Below are 25467 nucleotides of genomic sequence, written 5' to 3'. Positions count from 1 at the left end.
ACTAGACTGAACTACAGACTAATGAATGGTAAACTGACAATCTAAAAAAAGGACTATCAACCACTCCAAACACAAACCACACCAACATTATAATCAGCAAGACTACACCTTTATTCTGAAATTGTCAAAGTCAATTTTGCTAAAGCCAATAAAGGAAAAAAAACACTTTCTCTTTTTTTAATACTCTGCAAGAATAGTATATAAGATACCGGTAACCAAAGTCAATAAAATATTCCTACATAGAGTAATACAATGATAACAATTATCAATTAAATGAAAATAGTCACATCCATCTATTGCACGCTGACTTGGGCATTGGGATGTTATCGATATCCTGCAGAAACCTTCCATTTCTAGCGTTACTTTGTTTCAGTGCAACACATTATTTTCCTGCATATGTAAAATATGTGTCATTATTCAACACAAAATCCCAAACAAACTTAAAATACCATCATTGTAGAATTGAATGTCAAAATGACAGTCCACAGAATGTATTTCCATTCCTGAAATGTTGACATTTTTGGATATTTTGAATTTGGTTTATTTAATTGCAGGAAACTAATGGATGGATGGAGAGTGGAGACTATGATTTATTAATCATAGAGACAGAATGTCTTTAAGAATAATACCGTAACAGTTGATTGGCTTGAGGTTTTGAGGAACGGTCAGTTCAGGGCCTAAAGCCAATGTGCTATAAGCCAGCAAATGAGCACATCTCCACATCAGGCTGAGACATATCCCCCTTACACAGAAAGACACACGATCCTGACGTCAGAATATGTCACTCTCTACACTACACACACAGTCAGGCATATCATCCATACAGAAGGATGGGGAAACCATACAACAGAATGCAAATGTGGGAGAATAATAACCTCCAAAACCTGTATTTAAACAGAAATGTTATATTAAAGCTATTCTGTGAACATTAAAAAAAGTATTTTCAATCAAATGCAGATGGGAACTGAAAAAGAAAAACACAGATTACCAAATACAACTTGAATTTAACCATCTGGCATCATGTGAAAGTGAAATTATCTTAAATAAACTTACATTCCTTTACACTATCACACAAGAAAAAACAAAAGTTGGAGGCTGGAGCATTAATAGCATTCAATGTTTGTTCACCAAAGGCAAATACTCACTGAGACAAAACAACACAAAAACACAAGCCCACCAAAAGCCATATGTATTTTGTGAGCCGTGTTGTGTAGTGGACTAGCTGCTTTGCCCATGTCTTCAATCTTGATGAAAACACCTTTTCCCATACTAATGCCTCCGCTCCTTTGTTTATCTAACAATGGTGATACGATTTCTAATGTAATTGACAATGTCTGCTTACTAACAGGCAAGCATCGAAGTGCATATGAAGAACGAGGTGCATGCCTTGTGCAGCAGTGTTGAAGATTCTGTGTGAGCGTGCAGGCCATTGAACAAGTTAAATTTGACTCCTTATCTATGTCCTCAGCTTTTCAGGGGGGTTCTGTGAGAAATAAATCAGGATGTATACAGAGGCAAAGCCTACCCAGTAAGAATAGATCCAACCAATCAATCCTCCAATTGGCAGAGCCAAGACGTCGATGACCACCAGCTCTGCAGATGGTGGTGTGCAGCGTAGACGCAAGGGGATAAGGAAGAGGGAAAGAGGGCATGGGAGTGAGCATACTAAGGGCGGTCTCACGAGTTGTCTGAGGGCACGTGTTCTTCGAAGCCCTCACTCTCCCTGACTAATGCCCTCTCCAGGATGACACGTCCCTCCTTGTACCGCTGGCTGTCCTCGGTAGCAAATTCATAGATCCAGCCCAGTTTGCTGTTACAGTTCTTGCAGCTCACATCTCTCACCATGTGCCTGCCAGTAAGCATCACTCTATCCTGCACCTCACTGTACTGAAGATTCACCACCTAAGTAGTTAAAAAAAAAAACATTTAGAGAAAGTGGATGTTGAATGATCCTAACTTAATTTCCAGTTGTATCTCAGTTTCATAAGAATATAATGCCTGGACAAGAAGTACTGCCAAAAGTGTCTAACCAAATTACAGTTAGTACAAGGTTACATGTTGTCAAGCCTGCCAGAACTTCCTGTACTTCTGGTCACACTTTCAGCAGAAGTTCTTGTTCAGCCTAGAAGACAACAATATTGTCTTGTATGTGTAGTAGTAGTAGTAATCACTACACTTGAACACCAGTGTTGCCAAGTCTGCTTATTTACCGCAACTTTTGGCTTGTTTTTTAACTTTTTTCCAGAGTTGCACGAAAAAGTCGCAAGTTGGGTTTTTTGGGCTTGTTTTAAAAATATGGTGGCTTCTTTCGCAAATCTAAACAAGCCAACATTTATTTGATGTATATTATACTATAATTCCCCATAGGTTTGTGAAGTACTGTGAATCACATTGAGTGACAATAATTCTGGTGTGTCTACGTATTACGCCCTGGATCAAGTATGTGTGTAATGTTATAATAAATAACTAAAATATAAATTATTGTAATTACCTTACATAATAATAATAATATGCATCTAATATTTTTATTTTTAATATATGCCCATATTATTAGGCTTGTCTTTTTTTGGAGGTGGGTTCACTGGGTTGGCTTATGAATACATTATTCAAGCAAAGATTGCTTGCTACACTATACGTATTACTAAATATTAAAATAATGCTGTTATGAGAATAAAAATGCTATTGGCAATAGCTTGTGTTGATGAATGCCATACCTTATTGAAAAGAAAGGCTCTTCCTGTGGCTCCAGTGAAGCGTGTGGAGATTAGCTCTGACCGGTTTGTAAGAATAGTGTCACAGTTGGCACAGGAGAAAAGACGTGTTCCACCAATATGGTCCAGGAAGATGCGTCCCATTGTTCAATGGTTTCTTTGGCACTTTTACTGATGCAGGGAAAAGGAGGATAAATCACAGATTAACTTAATGACATTTCGGGAAATTGATATACATTACAAAAGAATAACAACCAGTCCAATGTTCCACCGAATCTATCTATTCAGCAAGTTACCTCCTGCATTTTGCAGGACTTCTTATATTTGACCATTTCTCCTGCACGACTCCTGTGCCAGCATTTCTCCTGCTTTTGGGGGATTTCACCATAGACAGTTATATATAAGTGGATTTCACCCTTGTTGCATGGTCAACCAGGTCAAACCTCTCTCTCTCATCAATGAGAGAGTGGGAATGTTACTCTTTTACTTGATTGATTGAAATATTTATTAACAGTTTGCAGAATTACAGTACTTCTCAAGCACAAACTCAATACAAAGACTGTTAACTGTGAGTGGACGACCCAATTAAGCATTACACTTGTTTACAAGAGGGCCCACCATGTTCAATTCATCAAAACATTTAGAGACATACAATTAGACACTTCTATATAGTTAAAGAACAGAACAGGAATTCATCATAAAGGAAGCAAAAAAGGAAAAGAAACATACAGTGAGGGGGAAAGGGGCGGTGGTGGGGGGTTCAGATTTTACGAATTGCAGCTTTCTGTAGGTGCCCTTTGAGAGCGGTTTTGAAGGAGTCAAGGGATTCACATGTCTTAATGACTGTTGGTAGGGCGTTCCACATTTTTGGTGGCATAGGAGCGAAAATAATTGAGTCCCTTGTTTGTGCCGAATCTGGGTTGTACATGGTTTGTTGCACTCCCTCTGGTGTTGTGGGTGTGGACTTCGTTAACAATACATATACACTCATATCATGTATCTAAATTGTAATTATAACGAGATAGTCACTTTTAAGTAATTAGTGGTTATTATTAAAGATGGCTCTTTTATTCCTTCAGTCGTCAAATACATTTCTGTAGGACTACTGTACTTTAAGCTTTTAAATGGATTGAGGTTGGCAGGACAGGTATGAGTTACTTTCTCTTGTCATGATCCTTTCGACAAATAAAATGGCAGCTCTGAGGTTTTTAACAGTGCTCAAGAATGTCAATAACAAGTCAAAATGACAACGAATCTACTCCTCCCTTACCGATAGTTTACTGACCACCGTTTCTAAGTTTTCCTTCGAATTTAGATATGTTTGCCGAGTTCTGATGTTTATACAATTCGGCAAACGGGCCAGGGGGTCCAGTTAGCTTTTCAGCTAACAAGGCTAATAATGTTATAAAGATAGTGGCTAGGAGACAACAACACATCGAACTTACTGCGTCCGTGAAACGGTTTCCTAGCTTTTAGAATTATTTTTTTGGCAATAAATCTTCTCAGCTGTAACGATGTCACAGATATTTTCACTTGATCATGTGTTGTTTGTGCAGATCGTCGTCGTCGTGGCTTTGTTGTTCTTGTTCAGCTGTTCATTCTCTGTGGCTGTGCTCACAGTCAGCCAGTATCAACATCCGGTCATGAAGTATGACGTAGTGCTGCTGCTGCTGCATGCATGGTGTCCATACTTTTACTGTTTACATATTTCGGTCTAATAAAGTATTCAATTAATCCAACTCTGCCGTAGCAGCCCCTCCAAGCCATGGGATACAGTCGAGTAGGGTAAGTGATATTGTTTGGTTAATATAATTAAAATTGTCAAAGGTTAAAGTTGTATTATGTTATGTTCTGATAGTATTAGTAATACACTAGTGTCCCTCCAGCTCTTTAATAAACCGAAAAATACATTTCAGGTGGGTTGCAATCAGGAAAGAGTGCACATTTATCAGATTTAATTTGATAATGTTCCAGTCTGCTCATTTGTCTGCTCATTTCTCTGTGCAATTTCCAGATAATTTCTCCCAATTGTACCATGTGTGAGTTCTCTCCCCATATTGGATACAATATTGCTATCCTAAAATGTATTGTTCCATCCGCTATAGGCTATAGCCTACCAGTAAGAAGCCCTGAGTCTCTAAAGGGCGAGGTTGCATGCACACATCCGCCTGGGTGACGGCAGACTACTGGGCGAGCGCTGGCATGGGGGTCAGATCAACATATGGAATGAATTCTGTACTGGCCATATATGGAGCATGTATTGAGTGTACAGCGTTTGATGAGGTCAGATATACATATGGAATGTCAGAACAGGTCAGCTCCATATATGGAGATATAAGGGATATCAGTGTACAGGGTTTGTTGAGGGCCAAGGTAGGGCTGGGCCTTAATTTTCTGGCTTGTTGAGAACTCTAGTTTTCGCCAGCTGCCAGGCGCAGCTGCACTAATAACTTTGGGACGGGCCCCTCTAGAGTTTGAATGGACAGGTATCAGTCAAAAGGGAGACATCGAAAAGGAAGGACAGATGGGGATGGATCAACAGTCAGAACAGGTCAGCTCCATATATGGAGATCTAAGGGGTTTGAAGTTTGAGGTCAGATGTAGAGTTGTTGGCCAATATTGATGACATCAGGGATCTCCATCCCAGATGATGTCATGACGTGATGTCACCTGATGTCATGAGGCATGACCTAATGCACGTTTTCATAGTCAAATAGTAAATGCGACCTGCAGTCGCAATAAGTCTATGGTTTCAAGATTTCATCACCTTTGAATTATCACATTTCCGATTTGATGATCTGTGAAAGGGTCTCCACGGCATGTTTTAAAATCCTTAAACTGGTAATCTATTGTAGCATTAAGGGCAACTGTTCTGTTGGAACAGCCTGTAGTCTGATTTTAGAGTCTGATGTAGTTCCAGAATAGAGCCATAACATGAAAACGATGCATGGTGGGACAATACTATCCTATGTGAACGCCTCACCATACTGGCCGCACCCTGGCCGCAACATAATTCCCTCACATACTCTATACCCCCAACTCCCCCACCTCCATACCCCCACTCCCCCAACTCCCCCACCTCCATACCCCCAACCCCCACTCCCACAACTCCCCCAAATCCAGACCACCCCCTTCTCCAATAACTGTTACCCCACAACTCCCCTGCCTCCATAACCTCCACTCCTGGAAAGCATTGCATTCTCTCTCTTCTGATTCCAAGGGTCAGATCAGGGTATCTATAAAACCAATCTCAGTCCAAGTTCATAAAACACTTAACAATCTAATCATCTCATCTCATCATGAGATCAGTGCACGTCATCATAACACAGCCAATGAGCTAGTTAAGCTTGTACGGTAATGTGCTGTGACATTACAACAGCCTGACACATCACCTACAATTTAATGTTTTTTTTTTGTTTTTAACAGAAAACTCGTAACGCTGAGGAAGGCCATACAGGCCGAAACGCGTACGTTGTTCACGCGTACGTTGTTCACTCTCGTCAGAGGTAAATAAAACCATGCAAAAGGACTCAGGACAAACAATGAGTGCTGGCATTTTCTTTACTTCAACAGAAAACTCGTAAAAATGTCTTTATCGCTGGATGTTATCATTATCGTTAAATTCGCCATCACAGGTTAATTTTGTAAGGTGTGTTTTATTATCGTGCCCTATATATGGGACTATTTGGAGTAGGCCTATTCTACCACGCCCTATGAAAATATATAACCTCATTTTTAGAAACATTTGAAAGTGAAATAAATGTTAAACAAAATGCCAAACTTTCCCCATCACCATCATGTGCTCTCTCTCTCTCTCTCTCTCTCTCTCTCTCTCTCTCTCTCTCTCACACTATCTGTTTGTCTGTCTCTCAATTTCTTCTATGCATTAGGACTTTTAAAATGAGTTAATGTGCGTATTGGAGCTACAAAACTACCACTATGAGAAGCTACATTTATGTATCAATCAATCAATCAATCAATCAATCAATCAATCAATCAATCAATCAATCAATCAATCAATCAATAAAACCTACAAGGGAATTCATTGACATATTAAGCTTTGACTGGAATTTGACAGGTAAGACAGCAAAATATTTCTTTATGAAAACAGTGATATAAATTGTATGGAGCATTGTATTCTGTCTCTTTAATCCATCAAATATTTGTCTTTTTTCTTTCAAAATAACAATGTATGACTGTAGTAAAATATATTTACTGTATATAAAGTTGACATAAATTGACATTGACATTTAAGTACGTAATTATGGTGACATACAGTAGGGCCATAAATATGGCTCCACCTCTTACACCTTCCATAGTGCATTATTGACATCTGTTGCAAGACTGCAGGGAAAGGTGACGGTGACACAGCTACAGTACAGACGAGGTACAGTTCTTGTGATTTGGTTGATTGATAGGCTGATAACGTGATAAAAAAGGTAGGACAGTCAGAGAATAAAACTCTGTGTCAGGCAGTAATTCTGTCTCTCATGCTGTGGAAGAGTAGGGAGGTACAATCCTTTAGTGAGTACAATAGGTCCTCAGATAACACCCCTCATCATGACTACCTTGGGACTCATGATTCTTGTTTCTCTTGTGGCCAACTTTCTGGGATCCTGTGCACATCTTTCAGGTAAAGTACACAGTAAAAACTTGCGGAGACTGAAGAGAGAGTCAAAAAATACTTTTTGATTGATTTTACTCCGTTAGTCCAATCTTTTTTTATTCAACTGAAATGTTGACCAGCCAGAAATGTGCTTGCTGAAATACAATTACAACATCCAACTAACACTATCGCTACTCTATACAAAGCCATTGTTTGCTGTCACAAAGGGAAGTCCAATGCGTTTCAGCCAAGTTGTGAGTAGTAAGGCTTCTGTGCTCAACGGTAAAGGACAATATAATATGAATGAAGTGTCACCTGTTCAAGTCAAAATAGACTACCCAAATAAATTACTGGAGCACTCAAATAAGTCTGCATGTTTTTTTGTTTTTTTAAGATATTTTTGGGGCCTTTATTGATAGGATGGAAGTAGTCTGACAGGAAATGGGGAGAGAGATGGCGGAAAGAAACACGGCAAAGGCCGTCGGGATTGGGAGTCGAACCCGCGGCATGCTGTCAGGATGGCTCAGCAGCCTACTGTAGGTGCCCAGAAGGTTGAGCTAACCGCCCGGGCCAAGTCTGCATGTTTTACGTATTTTATTGGGGTGACTCTGGAATGATGTACCATAGGGTTAATTTGTTGCCAATTTATTTTGAACAGAATGAGGACTTTTTACACTTACACAGTTAGTTATACATAAATAAAACTCAGAAGGGACTTTGGCTGCGAATACAAACAGGAGCGGTGTCCTCAGAATGTCAAGGTTGAGTTCATTGAACTCAGATTAATGGTAAAATGTCAAGGGAAGAGTAGATCCAAAGTAAGACAATAATTGGTCAACCTGTCCATTTAGTACCTGTTTTAGTATCAGGTAAGGTCGCCCATAATCCATCTCCCTCTCGATTATTTTCCGCCGACCGCTCGGTGCCGCAGTTCTTGTATTCTTTATTTAGTTTTACCTGCAAGGTTAGAAATAAGTTTAGAGTTAGGCATAGTACTGAGGTTAAGTTTGGTATAGGGTTTTAGGCATAGTTTTACTGAGGTTAAGGTTAGGAATAAGGTTAGGTTTAACCGTTTAAGCATAATTTACTTAAATTACTTTAGGAATACCAGGCAGCGCAGTTCCGCCGGATGTATGCCCGGGGTGAGTTGGTAAATGGGCGACTCGTCTGGTATTCCCTGTTTTACCCTAACCTGTTCAGAATAATTATGGGTGTACAATATGTCTTTGTAAAAGTTGTCCCATATGGCGGAAAACTGTTTAATTGGTTTCTATGTCTCATTTAGATGCAGTCCACAATGATATACATTCAAATCAGCTACAAACAGAAGAATCAGAGGATGTGAGTGGTATAGTGGTATACTTATACTGTATGATTAGTTTTTGTGTGGGTGTTCATTGCATTGATCATCTGTACATTTACTGCATTAATTTATTTCTGTTACAGAGGGGAAGTTACATGCCATTCCTTTGTTCTCAACATGCCCTCTCATCTAAATCACCCTCTGGTAGACCTTTATACTACATTCTAATATTAATGAAGCCTTATTTCGCAAGAGAATAGCTGATCTACAAGCTCACAACGTGTTAAAATGCAGTGTGTTGTGAGCTTGTACAGTATATTTATACATTTAGAACGTTTTTCTTTCTTTTGTTTTTCTTTCCTTTTTTTATTTATTTTTATTTTTACAATAGGCCTATTATGAAGAAATGTGTGAAACTTTGCCAGATTAAGGATGCCAGGTTGAAAGTGATTTATTACTTAGGTTAACAAAGGGTGTCCAATGGTTGTGTGATGCATACTTCATTCATTATTGTTTCTTCTCCATCAGTTGATACTCTCAGACCTGCTGATATCTCAGTGATCTCTGCCATGGGCCTACCGCTCTCTTATAGGTACACTATGAAGAAGTGCACCATCTGCCAATGTACTGTATTCCCATCACCACTCTGAAGTGACAACATTACTGTTCAGTGATAAGTGGAACACATTCTGTAGCAGTTTGTCTTGCACTCATGCACTGTCTCACAGCTAACACAACATTTTGTGTCTCCACCCATAGGACTGAGGCATTCCGCATTGTCAGTAGATTAGCAGGTGAGTCTGGATGTCCGTTGTATCAGTCGAAATCTTTCCTATCATAGTACAATTAGTACATATTTAATCGTACACACCACTTTTTTTTACCCACTAAAGGGTATCATACTGGACTTAATATTCTTCATGATGTTGGTTTTAAACATTATGTGATCCCCTTGTCATGGACCTTTTTTTATAAAACCCATCAATTTTAAATGTGTGTCTTTTACTGATATGCAGAAAGACGTTTTTTTAGCATTTGGTTTTCATTGAGCGTTTCCTTGAAATTCAACTTTCTATTTTTCCTTTGGAACGCATGCTCTAATCGCAGTTACTTCATAGTTATTTGATACAGGCCCATTAGTTAAAGGATTCTTGCTTTCAGTTTCATCCAAAGTAGCTACAGTTGTTCTTATCAACAGTTATTCATCAACTTTGAATTGAAGTGGACAACAATACCTTTTTTCAGGTGGTTTGAGGGATTTCCTGATTATCTAGTTGAAAGCTAGTGGTCTCCTTCTTTGATGTAATCAACATTGTAATTTAGGGCTGTTGTAAAGAGAAATGGCTTCTCAACTGAAGTTCAGTCCAAGTTCAGATGTTCTAAAGAGGAATGACTTTTGTCTCAACTGAAGTTCAATCCAAGTTCAGAGTTTGCTAAACACATTCACCAACACCTGTTGGACAGAAAGTTTTGTGCAGGTGCCAGAGAAAAAGGACAAATAACAATAAATAAGCGTGCGCACGTCCGTGTGCACGTCGCATGCACGTCGCATGCACGTCGGATTAAAACATTTTCAAAAAACATAATATTACGTCCTTGCACAGGAGGGTTGTGCTGCTTAAAACTGATTAAAACGTTTTGGGGAATTGGCGATATTGGGAAATTTTGTTCTTAAGAACTCATTGAGTTGTTCCAAAGATGAATTGGTCATATGCATCAGTCAGTTATCACAGTGCTCTCGTATCACCAGATAGAAAGACAAGTGGCTTTTCTGTATCAACTGTAGAGATAGCCTACTGTAAGTGGAATAGAGAATGGATATTTGACCTATAACTAGATCCACATCTATCAATACGGTACTAATTCTGGCCATGCAGATACAGTAATGGATGTAGCCTACACATAGTGATAGATTGTGCATGCCTACTAGTGTGTATATTTGTATTGTCTATTATGTCAGTATAACTATGGGTTCAGAGAATCAGATAGATACATTCATCAGGTTAGATATGTGCACATACTGCACAAGTATACTAATTAAACAGATCCAGACTGTGTTCAAAACGTCAAAGTACTCTATGTTACTAAAGCGAACTTTTATCTTTGACGATAAGAGAGGGGGTCATAAACATAGGGCTTTGACCTCCATAGCTTATTCTGTAATGGGTTGTTTATTGTAATATGCTATATATTCATTTTATTATCCCCTTGGGGAAGCGCATCCTAAATACAGAGGAGCAGGGAACGGCCCAAAGTATACCACTTGTAAGTGTAATGCCAGTACCTTGGTCAAGGGCAATGGCAGGACTACAGTATGTAACGATGTTGTCTTTTGGTGTAGGAGGAAACCGCATAGAGTACCTGTGAACATGCAAACTCCACAAAGAAAGGCCCCAAACCTTAGTATGTTATTATCTTATGCTATATGCTATGTTATAATATCTGATAATTGATAACTACTGACAATATCTGAATATGAAAACAAACCTCCTTTTAGCAACAACAGTGAAAGTGACAGTAAAGGGCTGTCCACACCAACAATAAACATAGCATAACAATAAATATATTGTTTTAGAAATTGTTCCAACGCAAGTGGATGACAGTCCACGCCACAACTACAGTATAACTAACAGTTATCACAGTGGTAAACCATATCGTTATATTGAGCTTGGTGTGGACGGCGCTTAACATTGAGCGGCTCCCATCTTGTCATTGTGTTGCTAATAGTTTTTTGTTGTTAAACAGAAAATAAGCAACTTTGATTGCCTTGAAATATTCATGATTGCTCTCTCCTTCCATTTCAAACAGAACTGATGTCCAGGTTTAATCCTGACGTTATCGCCCTGCCATCATTGCAGCATAGGTAACTCACTAATACACAGAAACACATGCTAACATGAATATACTGTAGACATGTTTAAAGGCAGTGGTGTGTTGTATTGTGTTGCAGGAGTCTGTTGGAACAGGCTGAGGAACTGTCAGTTTCCCTCTTCCATCATCAGGTGCTTTTTCAGTTCTATCCCTATTTCCCATACTGTATATCCATTGTTTAGAAATCCCTCTCCATAGAAATCTATAGTGTAGGGAAAATAATTACTATTTTCTGGTAATAAGAGATGGTGATTGGTAGCTAATGTTTCCGATCCTAGATCACCTTTAGTAAATGAGAAATATTTTACCAAATGTATTTTATTTGAGGATGAAAACTTGGTGGCATTCTGCTCTAAATGAATGATGCAACACTGACAACAGTGGATTGTTTTCTCTCGGGCCAAATAATAGTAATTTACATTTGTCCTTGCAGGCCACAGGCAGAGACTGGAATCTGGTCCTGCTGTTTGTCCCAGTTGACTCTCTGTGTGTTTGCTCATCACAGGTAAGACTGGCAAATCCTTGTTGTAAAATAACTCGGTTTCAGAGACAGTTTCATACAAAACTGCATTCTAGCAGGATATGATGACAGATACTACAGTACATAACTCTGTTCATGTCTATAGGCTGCTTTAAAAGTTGAAGCTATTGTGCAGGAGGTGGAGGCAGCTCTGCAGATATTACAGAAGGTTTGTTGTGTGTGAAATCCTGTCATCATGGAGTCCAATTGTATTACATTAAAGGGGCTCATAATAGAATGTGAAAAACAATTCTATCATATGTGCTGTACCACTGTGTTATGTGCTACACAATCAATGTTGTTTGGGTATTTTCAGCTACATAACACACTTATACATACAGTGGTTTGGAGTGTCCACCCTCAACAGGACAAGTGAGTGCTTAACCTTTGCTGCAGTAATACCACTTAATTCTTGTATAATGGCTATTGTATATCGTGTATTTTGATCTCGAGTATGTTGATACACAATCTAGAATTTCCTATTAACTGTCAAATTATAATCTGTTAGACTTGCTTATGTTTTATTCCTTATTTTTTGCAGTCAATGTCAGTGTGTGCCAGATAACAGCAAGAGGCAGCAACTACAGAGAGCCACGCTAATAAAAGAGCTTCAGGTATATGTATATTAAGTGTGAGTGTCATTGAAAGCATGTGTGCATGAGGCTTTGTCTGAATACTTTATGCTTAGCTGCTGCTACCTAATCGTTGTCTCACTTGCTCTGTGTATAGGACTCTCTCCATCATCTCTTGGCAGACCAGAAGTGGCACAGCCGGAGTGAAGACTTCTCAGTGCTGCTGCAGGCGACACCGCTCATAACTGAGCTCATCTCAGACTCTGTAAATACTGAATAGGGAATAGACAGAAGCCATCTGTTATCAACCAATGATCTAGACATCTCAAGATCAATAGCAAAATGTGTATGTGTGTCTCCTTAGAAAGAGACTACAGTGTCCGACTTGAACGAACTAGCTATACAGCTATGGACAAACATGGTAGGTACTTATTTACTCAACGTTCCTTGTTGTACTTTCTCATTTCTTATGCTGTGTGCTATGGAAAACTGTCCAAGGTTTTTTAAATGTCCACTCTCAGTCAAATGGACCCAGTGTCTTGGTTATAAAGTGAGTCAGCAGGGGACTTGCCCATCAAAGAATAGATGTTTGAGCACCATGGTGATATTCTAGAGAAGGGAGATTAGATAAGAGATATAAAGATTATCTTGATCCTGATTATATATTGTATGATCTTCCTCATCCTTGTTTCTTTGCTACACAGTGTATAATGTCATTACAATTGAATTATCTAATCATTGTCTGGATGCCTGTGACCCTGATGAACTGTCCCAAACATAAACTTGTTAACCAATCACATTATTTCCAGCTCCAGCCATTGGCAGGTGAATCTGGAATCAAGGACAACAATATCCTCACTATTCCATGTCTTACTGAGGTGAGGTGATATGTAACAACTGCCAGTCAAACATAAACACATTATTACTATGTTTATATCAACGTACTGGGAAATATAACACAAAATCTGTATGTGAAAGAAAAAAAAACATTTTATAAACCCTATGATGGTAAAGGCTTGGTCAACAATTCCAATATATCAAGTGAGAGCATATGGCCATAATTATAAACATATGTTTTTCTTCAATCTCATGTTAGGAGCAACATTATCTACGGACACAGAGGAATTCCCCCATTAACAGACAGGAGACTGAGTTCTCTCCTCTGATAGACCCTGTGAGTGTCATCACTTACTTTTACTCTTTCATCAAGACTGGAGTGGAAAGTAAGACTAGACAAATTGTTATACTGACATGTATGTTAGCCAAGAAATTTCACTACTGTTCAGTTGAGGTCAAGGTGAACCTATTTAGAGCGTACTGCACCCCGCTGTATACAGCCCCCTTATGGGTGAACTATAAAAAAAGAGAGTCTGTGCAAGCTAAAGGTGGCTTATAATGATGCTGTCAGGATTCTCCTGAAGAAGCCTAGGGGTGGCAGTGCTAGTCAGCTCTTCTGCGACTCTGGTCTAACCACCTTCCAGGCTCTCTTGAGAAACCTCATGTTCAGCTTTAATAGCAGACTTGATGGCGGGGGTTGGCGATAGGGCCTTTCTGTGTGGAGTTTGCATGTTCTCCCTGTGTCCCCTAGGGTAGATACCCTCACAAAAACATGCCGTAATCCTGGTCTCTAAAACTACCTCCCCCTGGCCAGCCGGGGCGCCTGATGGAGGGGAAAGGAACTGGTCGGAATAACGTGTCCCTTCCACGTGCTACGTCCGGCCGGGGAAATTCCCCTCTGTCAGGTGAAAAGAAGCAGCTTGGACTCCTCATGCATAGAAGGAGGCATGAGGTCAGTCCGCTGCCCCCCCAGGTTGGCAGAGGAAGTGTAGCGCCCAGGATTACATTAGATAATTGGCACTGGGTGAAAAAGAAAAAACTGGGTTACAAAATCGTGGGATAAAAAAAAAAAGAAAAAAAAAAGCAGACTTGATGGGTCACATAATAACGTGATTGAGGTGTTGACGAATCCTAGGTTTAGCACTGTTAGATACCGCTCCTTGATGTGGAAACATTGGTATGAGTGCCTCTTATAGATTTTTTTTTTTACTACTGAGTTTTAGAGTTTTATGAACCAATGTATTTATTTGTAACTGTTTTGTATGTTTTTAATTGTTGTTTGTCATCTACTGGCTACGGCTGTCAATAAAGTTTCATTCATTCATTATTCTTTCAGGTAATGGGTACAGAGCTTCCGTGCACTGATCGCAATCCATCCCCCACTGTTCCCACTTCTGGTAAGGACTATTTTGCTGTTATTGCGCTCTTAACCCATTCTAGGAAGTGTGACTAATGTGACTTTCTGTCCCCACTGTTATTCTTTCTAATTCACAGTTCATGAGCTAAGACCCGGGGATATAAAAGTGGTAGCAGCAGTAGGAGACTCTCTGACAGTAAGTTTGTCCCTTTAACTGTGTAACAAGATGTTGCTTTGTTCTGCTCTCTTCTAAAGACTTGTATATGCTGTATGCCTAAAGAAAATAATTTAGCTGACAGTGTCATGGGGGAATTGATCATTTACCGTATGTGTGTGCTACTGGTGTGTGGTGGTGCGTCGTGCGTGTGTAGTGTCAGTGCTGGCTCTAAACCAGACTAGACAAAACTTACTTCTTCATTTCCTCTGTACAGGCAGGAAATGGTGTGGGTGCGAAGACTGACAACCTTCTGTTGGTGATGAATGAATACAGGGGATTGTCATGGAGGTACAGTCTACAGTACACTCTAAGTCTAATTTACACTTTGTCACACGACTATGTCACTCAAACAGAAAATTACAAAACTAGAAGAACATTTATGTGTCTGTGTGTCCATGGATAATCTAATTTACCACTGGACCGATAATACAATTAATTAATTAATGGTCCAGTGGAAGTAAAAGCCAAAAAGCGATTTACACAATAAAATATGTTTGTGAATAAATTTTTGAATGAATAATCTCAGACCCACCATTACGCCATCCGTCCAAATTTGGCCAAGTCTGACGTCATTAATATGCCGTTGTCGACATCATATCAGAGATCAACAGGGAAACCATGCCACGCCGTGCCATTATTAGACCCTGTTTTGTTCAGTTAAAACCATTTTAGAGCGGTGCTAACCGCTCCAACATGTGACTGTGTGTATGTGTGCCTTAGTTGGTAGCAGCACGGTTACTGTGGTTACTGCATGGGCGTATATGGATGTCTATTAGTCTCAGTGACTCGGTTGTCTGACAAAGTATACAGTAATTAGACCTTACAGCAAAATCTCTGATTTGACTCTGAAGAGTTCATGGATGTTTATGAGTAGTGTTTAATTGTAACCGGTTTTGTATCCATTTTTCAGCATTGGTGGTAATAAGATCCTTGCCAATGTGACCACTCTACCAAGTATGTTTCTCTCTGTGTGTGTGTGTGTGTGTGTGTGTGTGTGTGTGTGTGTGTGTGTGTGTGTGTGTGTGTGTGTGTGTGTGTGTGTGTGTGTGTGCGCGTGCGTGCATATATATTGCGATCTCACCCATGTGAACTATTTTACGCCCCGGGTATACAGTTAGCACAGAAGGCTAATCTATAAAAGTGCGTTTACATATATAATGATTGAGAAAGTCTAAAAGAAAGTTCAGTTAATGTTTAAAAGAAAATAATTAATATGATGGTAATTTAATTATTATTTAATTTGTACCATTATTTGTTATCATCTTTAGCACTTCTCTTATCTGCCTTATCTTTCCTATTAGTACAGTAGTATGGTCATTGATAACATTCTGTGATAAAGTTATAATAGCCCAATAAAGTTTTAGCTGTGATCTTATCTTTATTAATTACTGCGCTGTCTGACAGATCACTGGCAATGTACTGTGTAGCCTATACCTGCTATCAGGTTTAGATGTGGACCATTTGTAATACACATAATACTGAGAATTGCTTTATGATAATCAATATTCACAAGCTTTTTTTGTATGATTGTGGCAAACAGACATCCTGAGGGAATTTAACCCCTCACTGACTGGCTTCGCAAAGGGAATCGGTGGTGAGGAGACTGGTAAGGCCTTCCTCAACCAAGCCGTACCAGGAGCAAAGTGTGGGTAAGTCATAATACCTCTGTTTTTCTATTTACCCGTTTCCTCATCCTTTGACTCCAGTCGCATTATGTCTGTCCGTGATGATTTCTAGCACACATACACACACACACACACACACACACACACACACACACACACACACACACACACACACACACAAATATTTTCTTGGGGTGCGGTTCAGTCCGTCAGGGTACCTGTGTTGTGTGTCCTAATAACCCCTCTCTCTGAAAACACAAAAACTGACTAAAAGTATTTGTTTTTCAGTGACATGGTCAGCCAGGTTCAAATCATAGTGAACAAGATGAAGAATGATCATGTAAGTCTATACTAGTATACAAACATGAAGCCAGAGTTTTATTTTAGTAGTAAAACTAATGCAGATTACACTAATTAACCTATGAAATAACATAACCCAATAAATTAACCTATTTCCTCACAGCGCATTGATTTTGAGAACGACTGGAAAGTTATCACCATGTTCATCGGAGGAAATGACTTGTGTGACTTTTGCACAGACAGTGTAAGCATTTTTATTACATTTTAGTGCGGTGGCAACTTCTAAATTGGGGTTCAGCAATTTTATGTTAAAGCCAGTAATATGAAAAAAGTCATTGCGGCTTATCACTATTTTTTCCACAGATTTTCTTTTCCGCTAGGAATGTGGTTGAACGGATCCGTGCAGCTCTAGATATCCTCCATAAAGAGGTATACTCACATATTTACATGACCATGTTTCAGTCCCAATTGAAAAATAATAATAATAAGAAAAGTGCACAGGTCTCTGCCAGGCCGGGTTGCCTACCCAGGGCAAGGACCCACAAACGTTTGATTTCATCCAACTGGCCAAAATGTGAAGTTAAACCTTTGGGGAAGAGGTTCTTCCTTGGTCTACTAGGAGAGTAGTTTCACACTGATTGGTCCAGTAGTGAAGGAAATTAGCTGGTCACAGGCACACAGACAGACTCATAGACGGAGATGGATGAAATCATAATCTCTGATGGCCTGCTGTCGACAGGTCTGGCGGAAATAACAATACTGATTAAGAGAACAGGACAATCCAACACATTGCATTCAACAATATTTTAAACAATTACGTTTGAAACAATATCTGAACTATTTATTTATAAATTCATAAAACTATGTGCTATACCAAACTTACAAGATGTCATATCCTAAAGCAGTACACAGACGGACAGCTTTCCAATTCTGTGCCTTTATTGGTTTTGTACCTAACCAGGTACCTCGTGCCATTGTGAATCTTATTGAGATGTTACACATGGTCCCCTTGCGTGAAGTGCACAATGATGAGAGCCTTGGCTGTCCCACCTGGTTTGTAAAGTAAGTGTTGTCTGCTAGACCTTATTATTGGTAGACATTAAAGGAGTAGTTTAGCCCCCAAAAATATTATCTTCTATCAATTACACACCCCATCCTAAGCCAATAATTTGAGAAACGGCTGTGCTTCCGGTAGGAGACACAAAACCTGCTGGTCATCAAATTATTAGGTTTAGGAATGCGACAAAAACAAAAGAATATCCATGAATTCAAGTCTCCATGGGAGATTTTCTTTTCTTCGGATGAACTATCCCTTTAAACACAAACAACTCAAATATTTCTTTCTATTTTCAGATTAATTTGCCCCTGCATACTGAAGCCTAAAGAGGGATCTGTTGAACTCCAGAGGGTCATAGATTACAACAGAGCTTATCAGGTACATAAAGAACAAAATAACTGTTATTAGTTCAAACCTCTAACTATCCTCAATGCCGTGAAATAGCAGATCTACAAGTTCACAATGCGCCATGCTAAACATGGTGAGCTCGTAGATCTGCTATTTTCACTGTGTGACACCCACATGCAACTACGTTTAACTCAGGCTTTATTTGTAGTTTGTTTGTTTATTTACGGTATAGTATTACAGATTGCACTGTCTAATCCTGCATAATGTCTCTCTTCACAGCATGCCATGCAACAGTTAATTGACTCAGGACGGTATGACACTCATGACAATTTCACTGTGGTCCTGCAGCCTTTCCTCAGACAGATCTTTATTCCAAAACTGGAGGTGAGATCAGCTGCTGAGATTAGAAGTTATAAATTTGATGATGTGTCACGTGTACACGGTTACTTTCGCCTTTCGGTGAGCGATTGTAAGATGAAATGTGAACTACTGTAGACTGGGTATTGGGTTTCAAATTTTGTTCATACTAATAACACAACTTAATGTCTTTCTTTGTTCCTCTGAAGGATGGCCGGCCTGATCGCTCCTACTTTTCTCCTGACTGTTTCCATCTCAGCCAGAAAGCTCACAGCCTCATGGCCCGTGCTCTTTGGAACAACATGGTCAGATGTGTCATAGCATAGAAGACATTACAACTTCAGTGATATTCTGGCATACATGATTCTATATTAATCTTTTATTGATATTGACTCAAAATTACTCACTTTCACAATGTCCCAGTTAGAGCCGGTGGGCAACAAGACGGTTACCCAGGATTTCACAACTGTCATCAATTTAAAATGTCCTTCAAAGGTACCTTAACAAATGGCAAACTACACCATAATTAAACCATAATTATCAAACATACATTTCTTTCAGTATAACTATACAGTACATTTATTATTTATTCTCTTTAATAGACTAGCCCGTTCTTCAGAACTGCTCCCAACAGCAATTACACCTTTCCAGGTCCACCTCCAACCTCTCCACCTTTTACGGTAGGCAGGCTGTTTTATACTCGTAAGATAAGTGGCTGCCAGTAGTGTTCGCTGACAAATTGTATAGTTAATTTTTTTATCTATTTATTTATTTAGTTTGTTATTTTCAACTGAAAAAGGTGTCTGCGTCTTCACTTTAGTAACCAGTTACTCTGAATTATAGATTCAGTAGAAATAGATATAGATAGTATTTGACTTATGTCTCTGTAACAAAATCATCTCCTTCTCTGTCATTGTTTAGAACTGGGGCAGTGATTTCTTCTGTGTTGACACAGCTCCATCTAATACTGTCCCAACTTCAGGTGTGCATTCAATGTATTATTTGGGTATTATTAGAAGCAAAAGAAGTCGTCGATTGTTAGATCTATTTATGCACATCTCCTCACAGTACACAGGCTGAGACCAGGAGACATCAATGTGGTGGCTGCACTCGGAGACTCTATAACAGTGAGTGTAGTGCACAAGCAAGGATGTTAATTGTGTGTGTGTGTGTGTGTGTGTGTGTGTGTGTGTGCGTGTGTGTGTGTGTGTGTGTGTGTGTGTGTGTGTGTGTGTGTGTGTGTGTGTGTGTGTGTGTGTGTGGCGTGCGTGCGTGTGTGTGTGTGTGTGTGTGTGTGTGTGTGTGTGTGTGCGCGTGCCTGCCTGCGTGCGGCTGTGCGCGTATGTGTGTAGCATATTATCTATGGCTATAAATGTGTGTGGATATAGAGCGTTGCAGGCCCACCCCGGACGAGGGCCCAGGAAATAATTCCCCGTTCATTTTCCCCATAGACTTTTCAAAAAGTATTTATTTAAAGACGTTTAAGACGTTCAACTCTTGTTGTGACGAATCATGACAATAAACACAATGTTTTGGGCAGATCAAATAATTAGTAAGAAGAAAAAAGGGTAGGGTACAACACTTTTTGTTTTGTTTTTCTTCTTACTAATTATTTGATCGGCCCAAAACATTGTGTTTATTGTCATGTTTTGTCACAACAACAGTTGGCTAAATACTTTTTGAAACGTCTATGGGGAGAATGATTGGGGAATTATTTCCTGGGCCATCGTCGTTCTGAAAGAGGGCGGGACTGCAACGCTCTATATCTTCTCATACCTTTGTATGGTTATACATACCAGTATTTATTTTCCTTCTATAGGCTGGATTTGGAGCTAAGGCAAAGAATCTTTTACAGTTAACAACTGAGTCCAGAGGAGTGTCGTGGAGGTGAGAGTCGGTCTCAAAAGTATATATCAACACAGTGGTCTGACCTAATGTTTCTTGTATTGTATACTTTATTATTAGTCTCCCGAGGAAGAAATTTGTCTTAGACAAAGGGCCCGCATAAGCGTAGCCCTAGTCCATGTCGCCGCAGTGCAGCGCCAGTAAACTGATTGCATTACTACGTGAAGGCTATTCTTACTTGATACCTGTTTGTTCTTTTCATAACTTATAACTTAATGCCATCTCGCTCCTTGGCTTTTGTAAAATAAAAAACTTGAATAAAAATATTTATTTAAGTATATACCTTATTGCGACAGAAGGCCGCAGTTAATTATGGAATTGTGCATTTCCTGTCCGTCAGTGTATCACTCAAAATCCCCATACATGGGAACACCCAATCGCCGATGGTGCCCAGGTCTCGTGACATCATGTGACATCATCAGTGATGAAGATCCCTGATGTCATAGTATATGTGACCTGCTGTCGCAATTAAGCCCATATATGGAGATCCCTGATGTCATCAATATTTACGTTCTCAACAGGCCCGACAATTAAGGCCCTACCTGAGCCCTCATCAAACCCTGTACACTCAAGACACTGCCCCCGCTGTCACCCTTAGATCTCCATATATGGAGCTGACCTGTTCTGACATTCCTATTGATCTGACCTCATCAAAACCTGTATACTCAATACACGCCCAGTACAGAATTAATTTCATATATTCATCTGATCTGATGTCAAAGGGCCAGCGCTCGCCCATAGTCTGCTGTCACCCAGGCGGATGTGTGCACGCGACCGTCACTTCTCGCCCTCAGGCGTCTTACTGGTATATATTTTGTTGACTTATCGTACGCATGCATTTTGTGTCTTTGTTTGTTGTAGCATCGGAGGGGATGACCAACTTGAAACTGTCACAACATTACCCAGTAAGCACTTACCTTGGAGAGAAACACATTGTGTAATACATATTCTTGCCACTAGGTGACAGAGTTGACAAACTGGACTTAATTGACCAAGTTGATCACATTAATATTTTTTGTCTCTACTGAAGTAAAGTGTCTTGTTTTTGTAATCAGATATCCTCAAGAAGTTCAATCCTAGCATTACAGGAATGTCAATTGGCAAAACACAGAATGGCTTCAACATGGCTGTATCAGGTGCTAAAATAGCGTGAGTGCTTAACTGTATTTTTAAAGCGCCATCATAACACAAATACGTATTGCATGTATTGTTTGTATTGACATGTATTTGTTCATTGGTTACTGTTTCAGGACCACTGTGTATTTATGTAATACTAATATTTGAAACCATATTCTGATGTTTTATACAGAGGAATCCCAGGGCAGGTCAGAAAACTAATTGATGCCATGAAAACCCACTCTGTGAGTTGATTTTACTTGATGATTTTACTTTTACTTGTGGGTTAGGGTTAGGCATTGGCATAAATTATATAATATACTATTTCTGCAACAGAAAGTAGCTAAAAAATAAGGCATCTCTCCTCATTCTCTGTTTCTCTGACTCTCTCGCCCTTTTATCTCTCTGTCCTTCTTGTCAGGCTGTCCATTTTGAGAAAGACTGGAAGTTGGTGACCCTCTTCATCGGTGGCAATGACCTGTGTCAGTATTGTAATGATAGGGTGAGTTTCCATGAGCAGCCATCACTAGTCAGAGGTGCATTGCATAACCTGTATACAGAATAACTGGCTAAACCAGCCATAAAACAGCCATAGACATTCTCATGTCATAGCAAGGTGGCTACAACTCCTTCAGTGCATTGTGATGTCCTGTTTTTCGAGATGTCTCATAGTATCATCATCATGGTCCATGTGGAATAAGCACTGAGGCAGAATAATCAAGCATTGTGACCAAGCCTGCCCTAATTGATTTATTGTGTCACAGTGAGATGTGGGCAGACAAAGTTTCCTTTGAATGAGCACATTCTGTCACTCTCGCCCTCAAACACAAACCAACCCTCCCCCCACCCTGCCTCCCTCTGTATGAGACAAACACAGCATCAGCCCTTGTTCTCACATAAACAGGGGAGAAGTCAACTCTCTTCACCCTCTCTTCTTGCTCTTATCTTTCCTCTATCCTCCTCTCTCTATCTCCTCTATCTTTATTATCTATCTATCTTCCTTGCTTGTTTCCTTCTCTGGGGGGGGGGGGGGGGGGGGGGGGTAATGGAGAAAATAACAGAGAAAGAAAAACGCAAGGAAGATTTAGATTTATTTTAATGTATTTTTTAATATTAAGTAATTATTATTATTATTATTATTTTACGCAGAATATTAAAGTGAGATGAGATTTGAAGTGATGGCGGTAACGGATAAGAATGTGCTCATTACTAATTATCATGCATGTTGAATGCCATTGCTTTCTTCAGTCGATTATTTGCTTTGTAGATTGCTTTGAAGAATTTCCAATAATGCATTTATTTCATATTATTTCATATGCTGAGCAATGAATGTATTGGTGAATAACGTATGAGTCAATGACACCAGGGTTTATTTTATGTGTTGTTATAACAATGATATAACGTCTTAATGTCTATTAATGTACTTTCATTCCTCTCTCAACAACACAGGCCACATTGTCACCTCAGAACTATACTCATCACTTGATGACAAGTTTGGATATGCTCTACAAAGAGGCAAGATAGTGTTATATCTATTTAATTTAATCAGTAAATGGTTGCATATAAGCAGGGTGAAATTACACTGAAATTACGGTGTAGTTTATTTAACTAGGCTGACCTCTAAATACAATGCAAATTCTAGACCTTGCTGTAACCAAAATGTGTCGTTGTTTCCTTATGGCCTTAGGTCCCCAGGGTGATGGTAAATGTGTTGGAGATCCTAGAAATAGAAGGCCTTCGCAAAATCAAGAAAGACACTCTCGGGTGCAGCCTCTTACAAAAGTATGCTCATCAGTTAATTCACTGCACATCCATTCATGCATAACTCAAAATCACAAATTCCACAGCTGATTTGGCCCTTGGGAACAACTAGTCTTATCTTTGATATTCTATTTTCTATATAGTTAAGCAAAAGAACACATTGAAATTCTACTCCTGCCAAAAGACTGACAGCTCTGAGTCAACAATCTGGCAGTTTTGTGTAAAAAATAATCAGAGGTGAAAGAGTATAATAAATAAACTATGTAATATAGACATCAAACAGTATTGCATTTTTATTTTCTAGTCTTTCTGCTTTCTTTCCCCCCAGATTTGTCTGTACGTGCTACATAGAACCTGGAGAAGATTCCCCAGAACTAGCTGAGATCAAACGGATCAATCGGGAAATTCAGGTTGGTGCACAGGAATGTTAATTGTTTTTTTTCCTGAATAGGTATGTAATGTAGAAATTAAGTAAGTATTTACTGACATTTGTGGTGTTTTTCTCACAGACTGAGACGGAGAGGCTGGTGTTTGGAGACCGCTATGACGGTAAAGACGACTTTACTGTGGTTCTGCAGCCGTTCTTCCGAAACACCATCGTCCCTTTGAATGCTGTAAATCCCCCAAGCACACACACACACACACACACACACACACACACACACACACACACACACACACACACACACGCACGCATGCACGCGCACGCATGCGCACACACACATAAATACATACTGTACTTGTGCTACTGTACATGCATGCTTGACAAACCACTGCCCTCAGAGAGCAATATTCATACAAACACTGGTGTTAATGTTATGCTCTTTATGCTTCAGGAAGGGAAACCTGATGTCACCTATTTCTCTGTGGATTGTTTCCACTTCAGTGAGCGGGGCCACGCAGACATGGCCGTGTCTCTGTGGAATAACATGGTAAGTCTACTAAGGATCACAGTTAAAGGCCTATCTGTGCTTTTGTTGCAGTCAATTTGAAATAATAATTGTTTTTAAAGTTGAGAAAAAAGTTTTCTGTTTTCTTTGTAGTTGGAGCCAGTGGGCTACAAACAGACATACAACACTTTTTCAAATGAGAGAAATCGCATCAAGTGTCCCACTACGGTAAGAAATATTATATGACACATTTTTGTGCCTACTGAATTGCAGATCTATAATACTGTTCACTTATGTCTTTCAGGAACACCCTTACATCTTCACAGTTGCGAACAGTTTTCCCAGTATAACCACCACACTAGCACCCATAAGCCCAGCACTCACAATTCCAACCACAGCAACACCTTGTGACCCCAGCTCCTCAGATCAATATGTACCATTGTGGGCTGCTGCTGTGCTGGCTGTTGCAGGTCTTCTGATTGGCTGGGCTGTCACCTGGCTCCTCCTTTCTTGCAGAGAAAAAAGAAACAAGAAGAAGATGGAAACTGAGGTCGAGTTGAAGGGCACAGGCTTGTAGAACTCAGTTTAAGTCAGTGCTGTACTTACTGTGGACATAATACTGTATGTGGGGGCATCACTACATTTGAACTACGCATAAAGCAGCTTTGCTGATCATTCCAAATGTAATGTAGAAGTCTGGGGGATCTTTTTTGTGATCAAGTTTTTATTTCGTTTTTTGTTAAAAAAGGCTACCCACACCCCCCACCCCACATGAACAACTAATACTGTACTAGGCTGCTTTCTTACAACACATGTTCAAGGCAGTGATTGTCATGCATGATACCTTTGGGATTCACACCAAATTTTTCAGTCAGGAGTTGTCTTAATTATTGGCCTTTTCCCTTAAACAAGGATTTTCCTCAGTGTACAACAGTATAGCGTTTAAATGAAAATGTGCACTGGTGGCAGCAACAAACTGCCACTTACATTTCACTTTTAGATAATTGTTTGTAAATATAGTTTTTTGATTTTTTTAATTTATTTAGGAATTTACAGAAAATGTGTCAGTGATTGTAGAAATGTTTACAGCTATCACCAACCCGTTTTGTAATAT

General features: G+C 39.5%; 2 protein-coding genes across 2 annotated transcripts; one reads left to right on the top strand and one right to left on the bottom strand.

Annotated features, from left to right (window-relative positions):
* Positions 1-87: 87 nt before the first annotated feature.
* On the bottom strand, positions 88-4338 carry ypel5 (yippee-like 5). The gene is made up of 3 exons (XM_080783786.1): positions 4157-4338; positions 2715-2882; positions 88-1902 (listed from the first exon to the last, which is right to left on the bottom strand). Exons 2-3 carry the CDS (start codon positions 2853-2855, stop codon positions 1678-1680), a joined length of 366 nt encoding a protein of 121 aa, XP_080639912.1. The 5' UTR covers positions 2856-2882; positions 4157-4338; the 3' UTR covers positions 88-1677.
* On the top strand, positions 4226-25175 carry plb1 (phospholipase B1; the record flags this gene model as incomplete). The annotated part of the gene is made up of 41 exons (XM_080784350.1): positions 4226-4359; positions 6138-6217; positions 9149-9212; positions 9380-9414; positions 11429-11483; positions 11571-11622; positions 11925-11996; positions 12118-12180; positions 12328-12383; positions 12553-12625; positions 12741-12848; positions 12948-13004; positions 13680-13757; positions 14757-14817; positions 14915-14973; positions 15209-15282; positions 15905-15948; positions 16535-16643; positions 16908-16959; positions 17083-17163; positions 17283-17348; positions 17881-17981; positions 18273-18354; positions 18604-18708; positions 18891-18986; positions 19105-19176; positions 19284-19361; positions 19603-19663; positions 19750-19808; positions 20501-20568; positions 21448-21491; positions 21642-21735; positions 21896-21947; positions 22124-22204; positions 23152-23217; positions 23390-23484; positions 23792-23873; positions 23973-24077; positions 24300-24395; positions 24507-24581; positions 24658-25175. The coding sequence occupies 41 exons, from the start codon at positions 4226-4228 to the stop codon at positions 24928-24930; spliced, it is 3258 nt and encodes a 1085-aa protein (XP_080640476.1). The 3' UTR covers positions 24931-25175.
* Positions 25176-25467: the final 292 nt, after the last annotated feature.

The sequence above is a fragment of the Protomyctophum bolini genome (genome assembly GCF_963924005.1).
Source record: "Protomyctophum bolini genome assembly, chromosome: 15".
Lineage (NCBI taxonomy): Eukaryota > Metazoa > Chordata > Actinopteri > Myctophiformes > Myctophidae > Protomyctophum > Protomyctophum bolini.
Note: the sequence above shows the minus strand (reverse complement) of the source record. Positions and strands in the feature narration are given on the sequence as shown.

Coding starts and splice junctions, on each gene's coding strand:
- ypel5 (XM_080783786.1), bottom strand. CDS start 2,855: ATGGGACGCATCTTCCTGGACCATATTGGTGGAACACGTCTTTTCTCC. Junction 1,903..2,714: donor GAGCCTTTCTTTTCAATAAG/GTATGGCATTCA, acceptor TTAACTACTTAG/GTGGTGAATCTTCAGTACAG.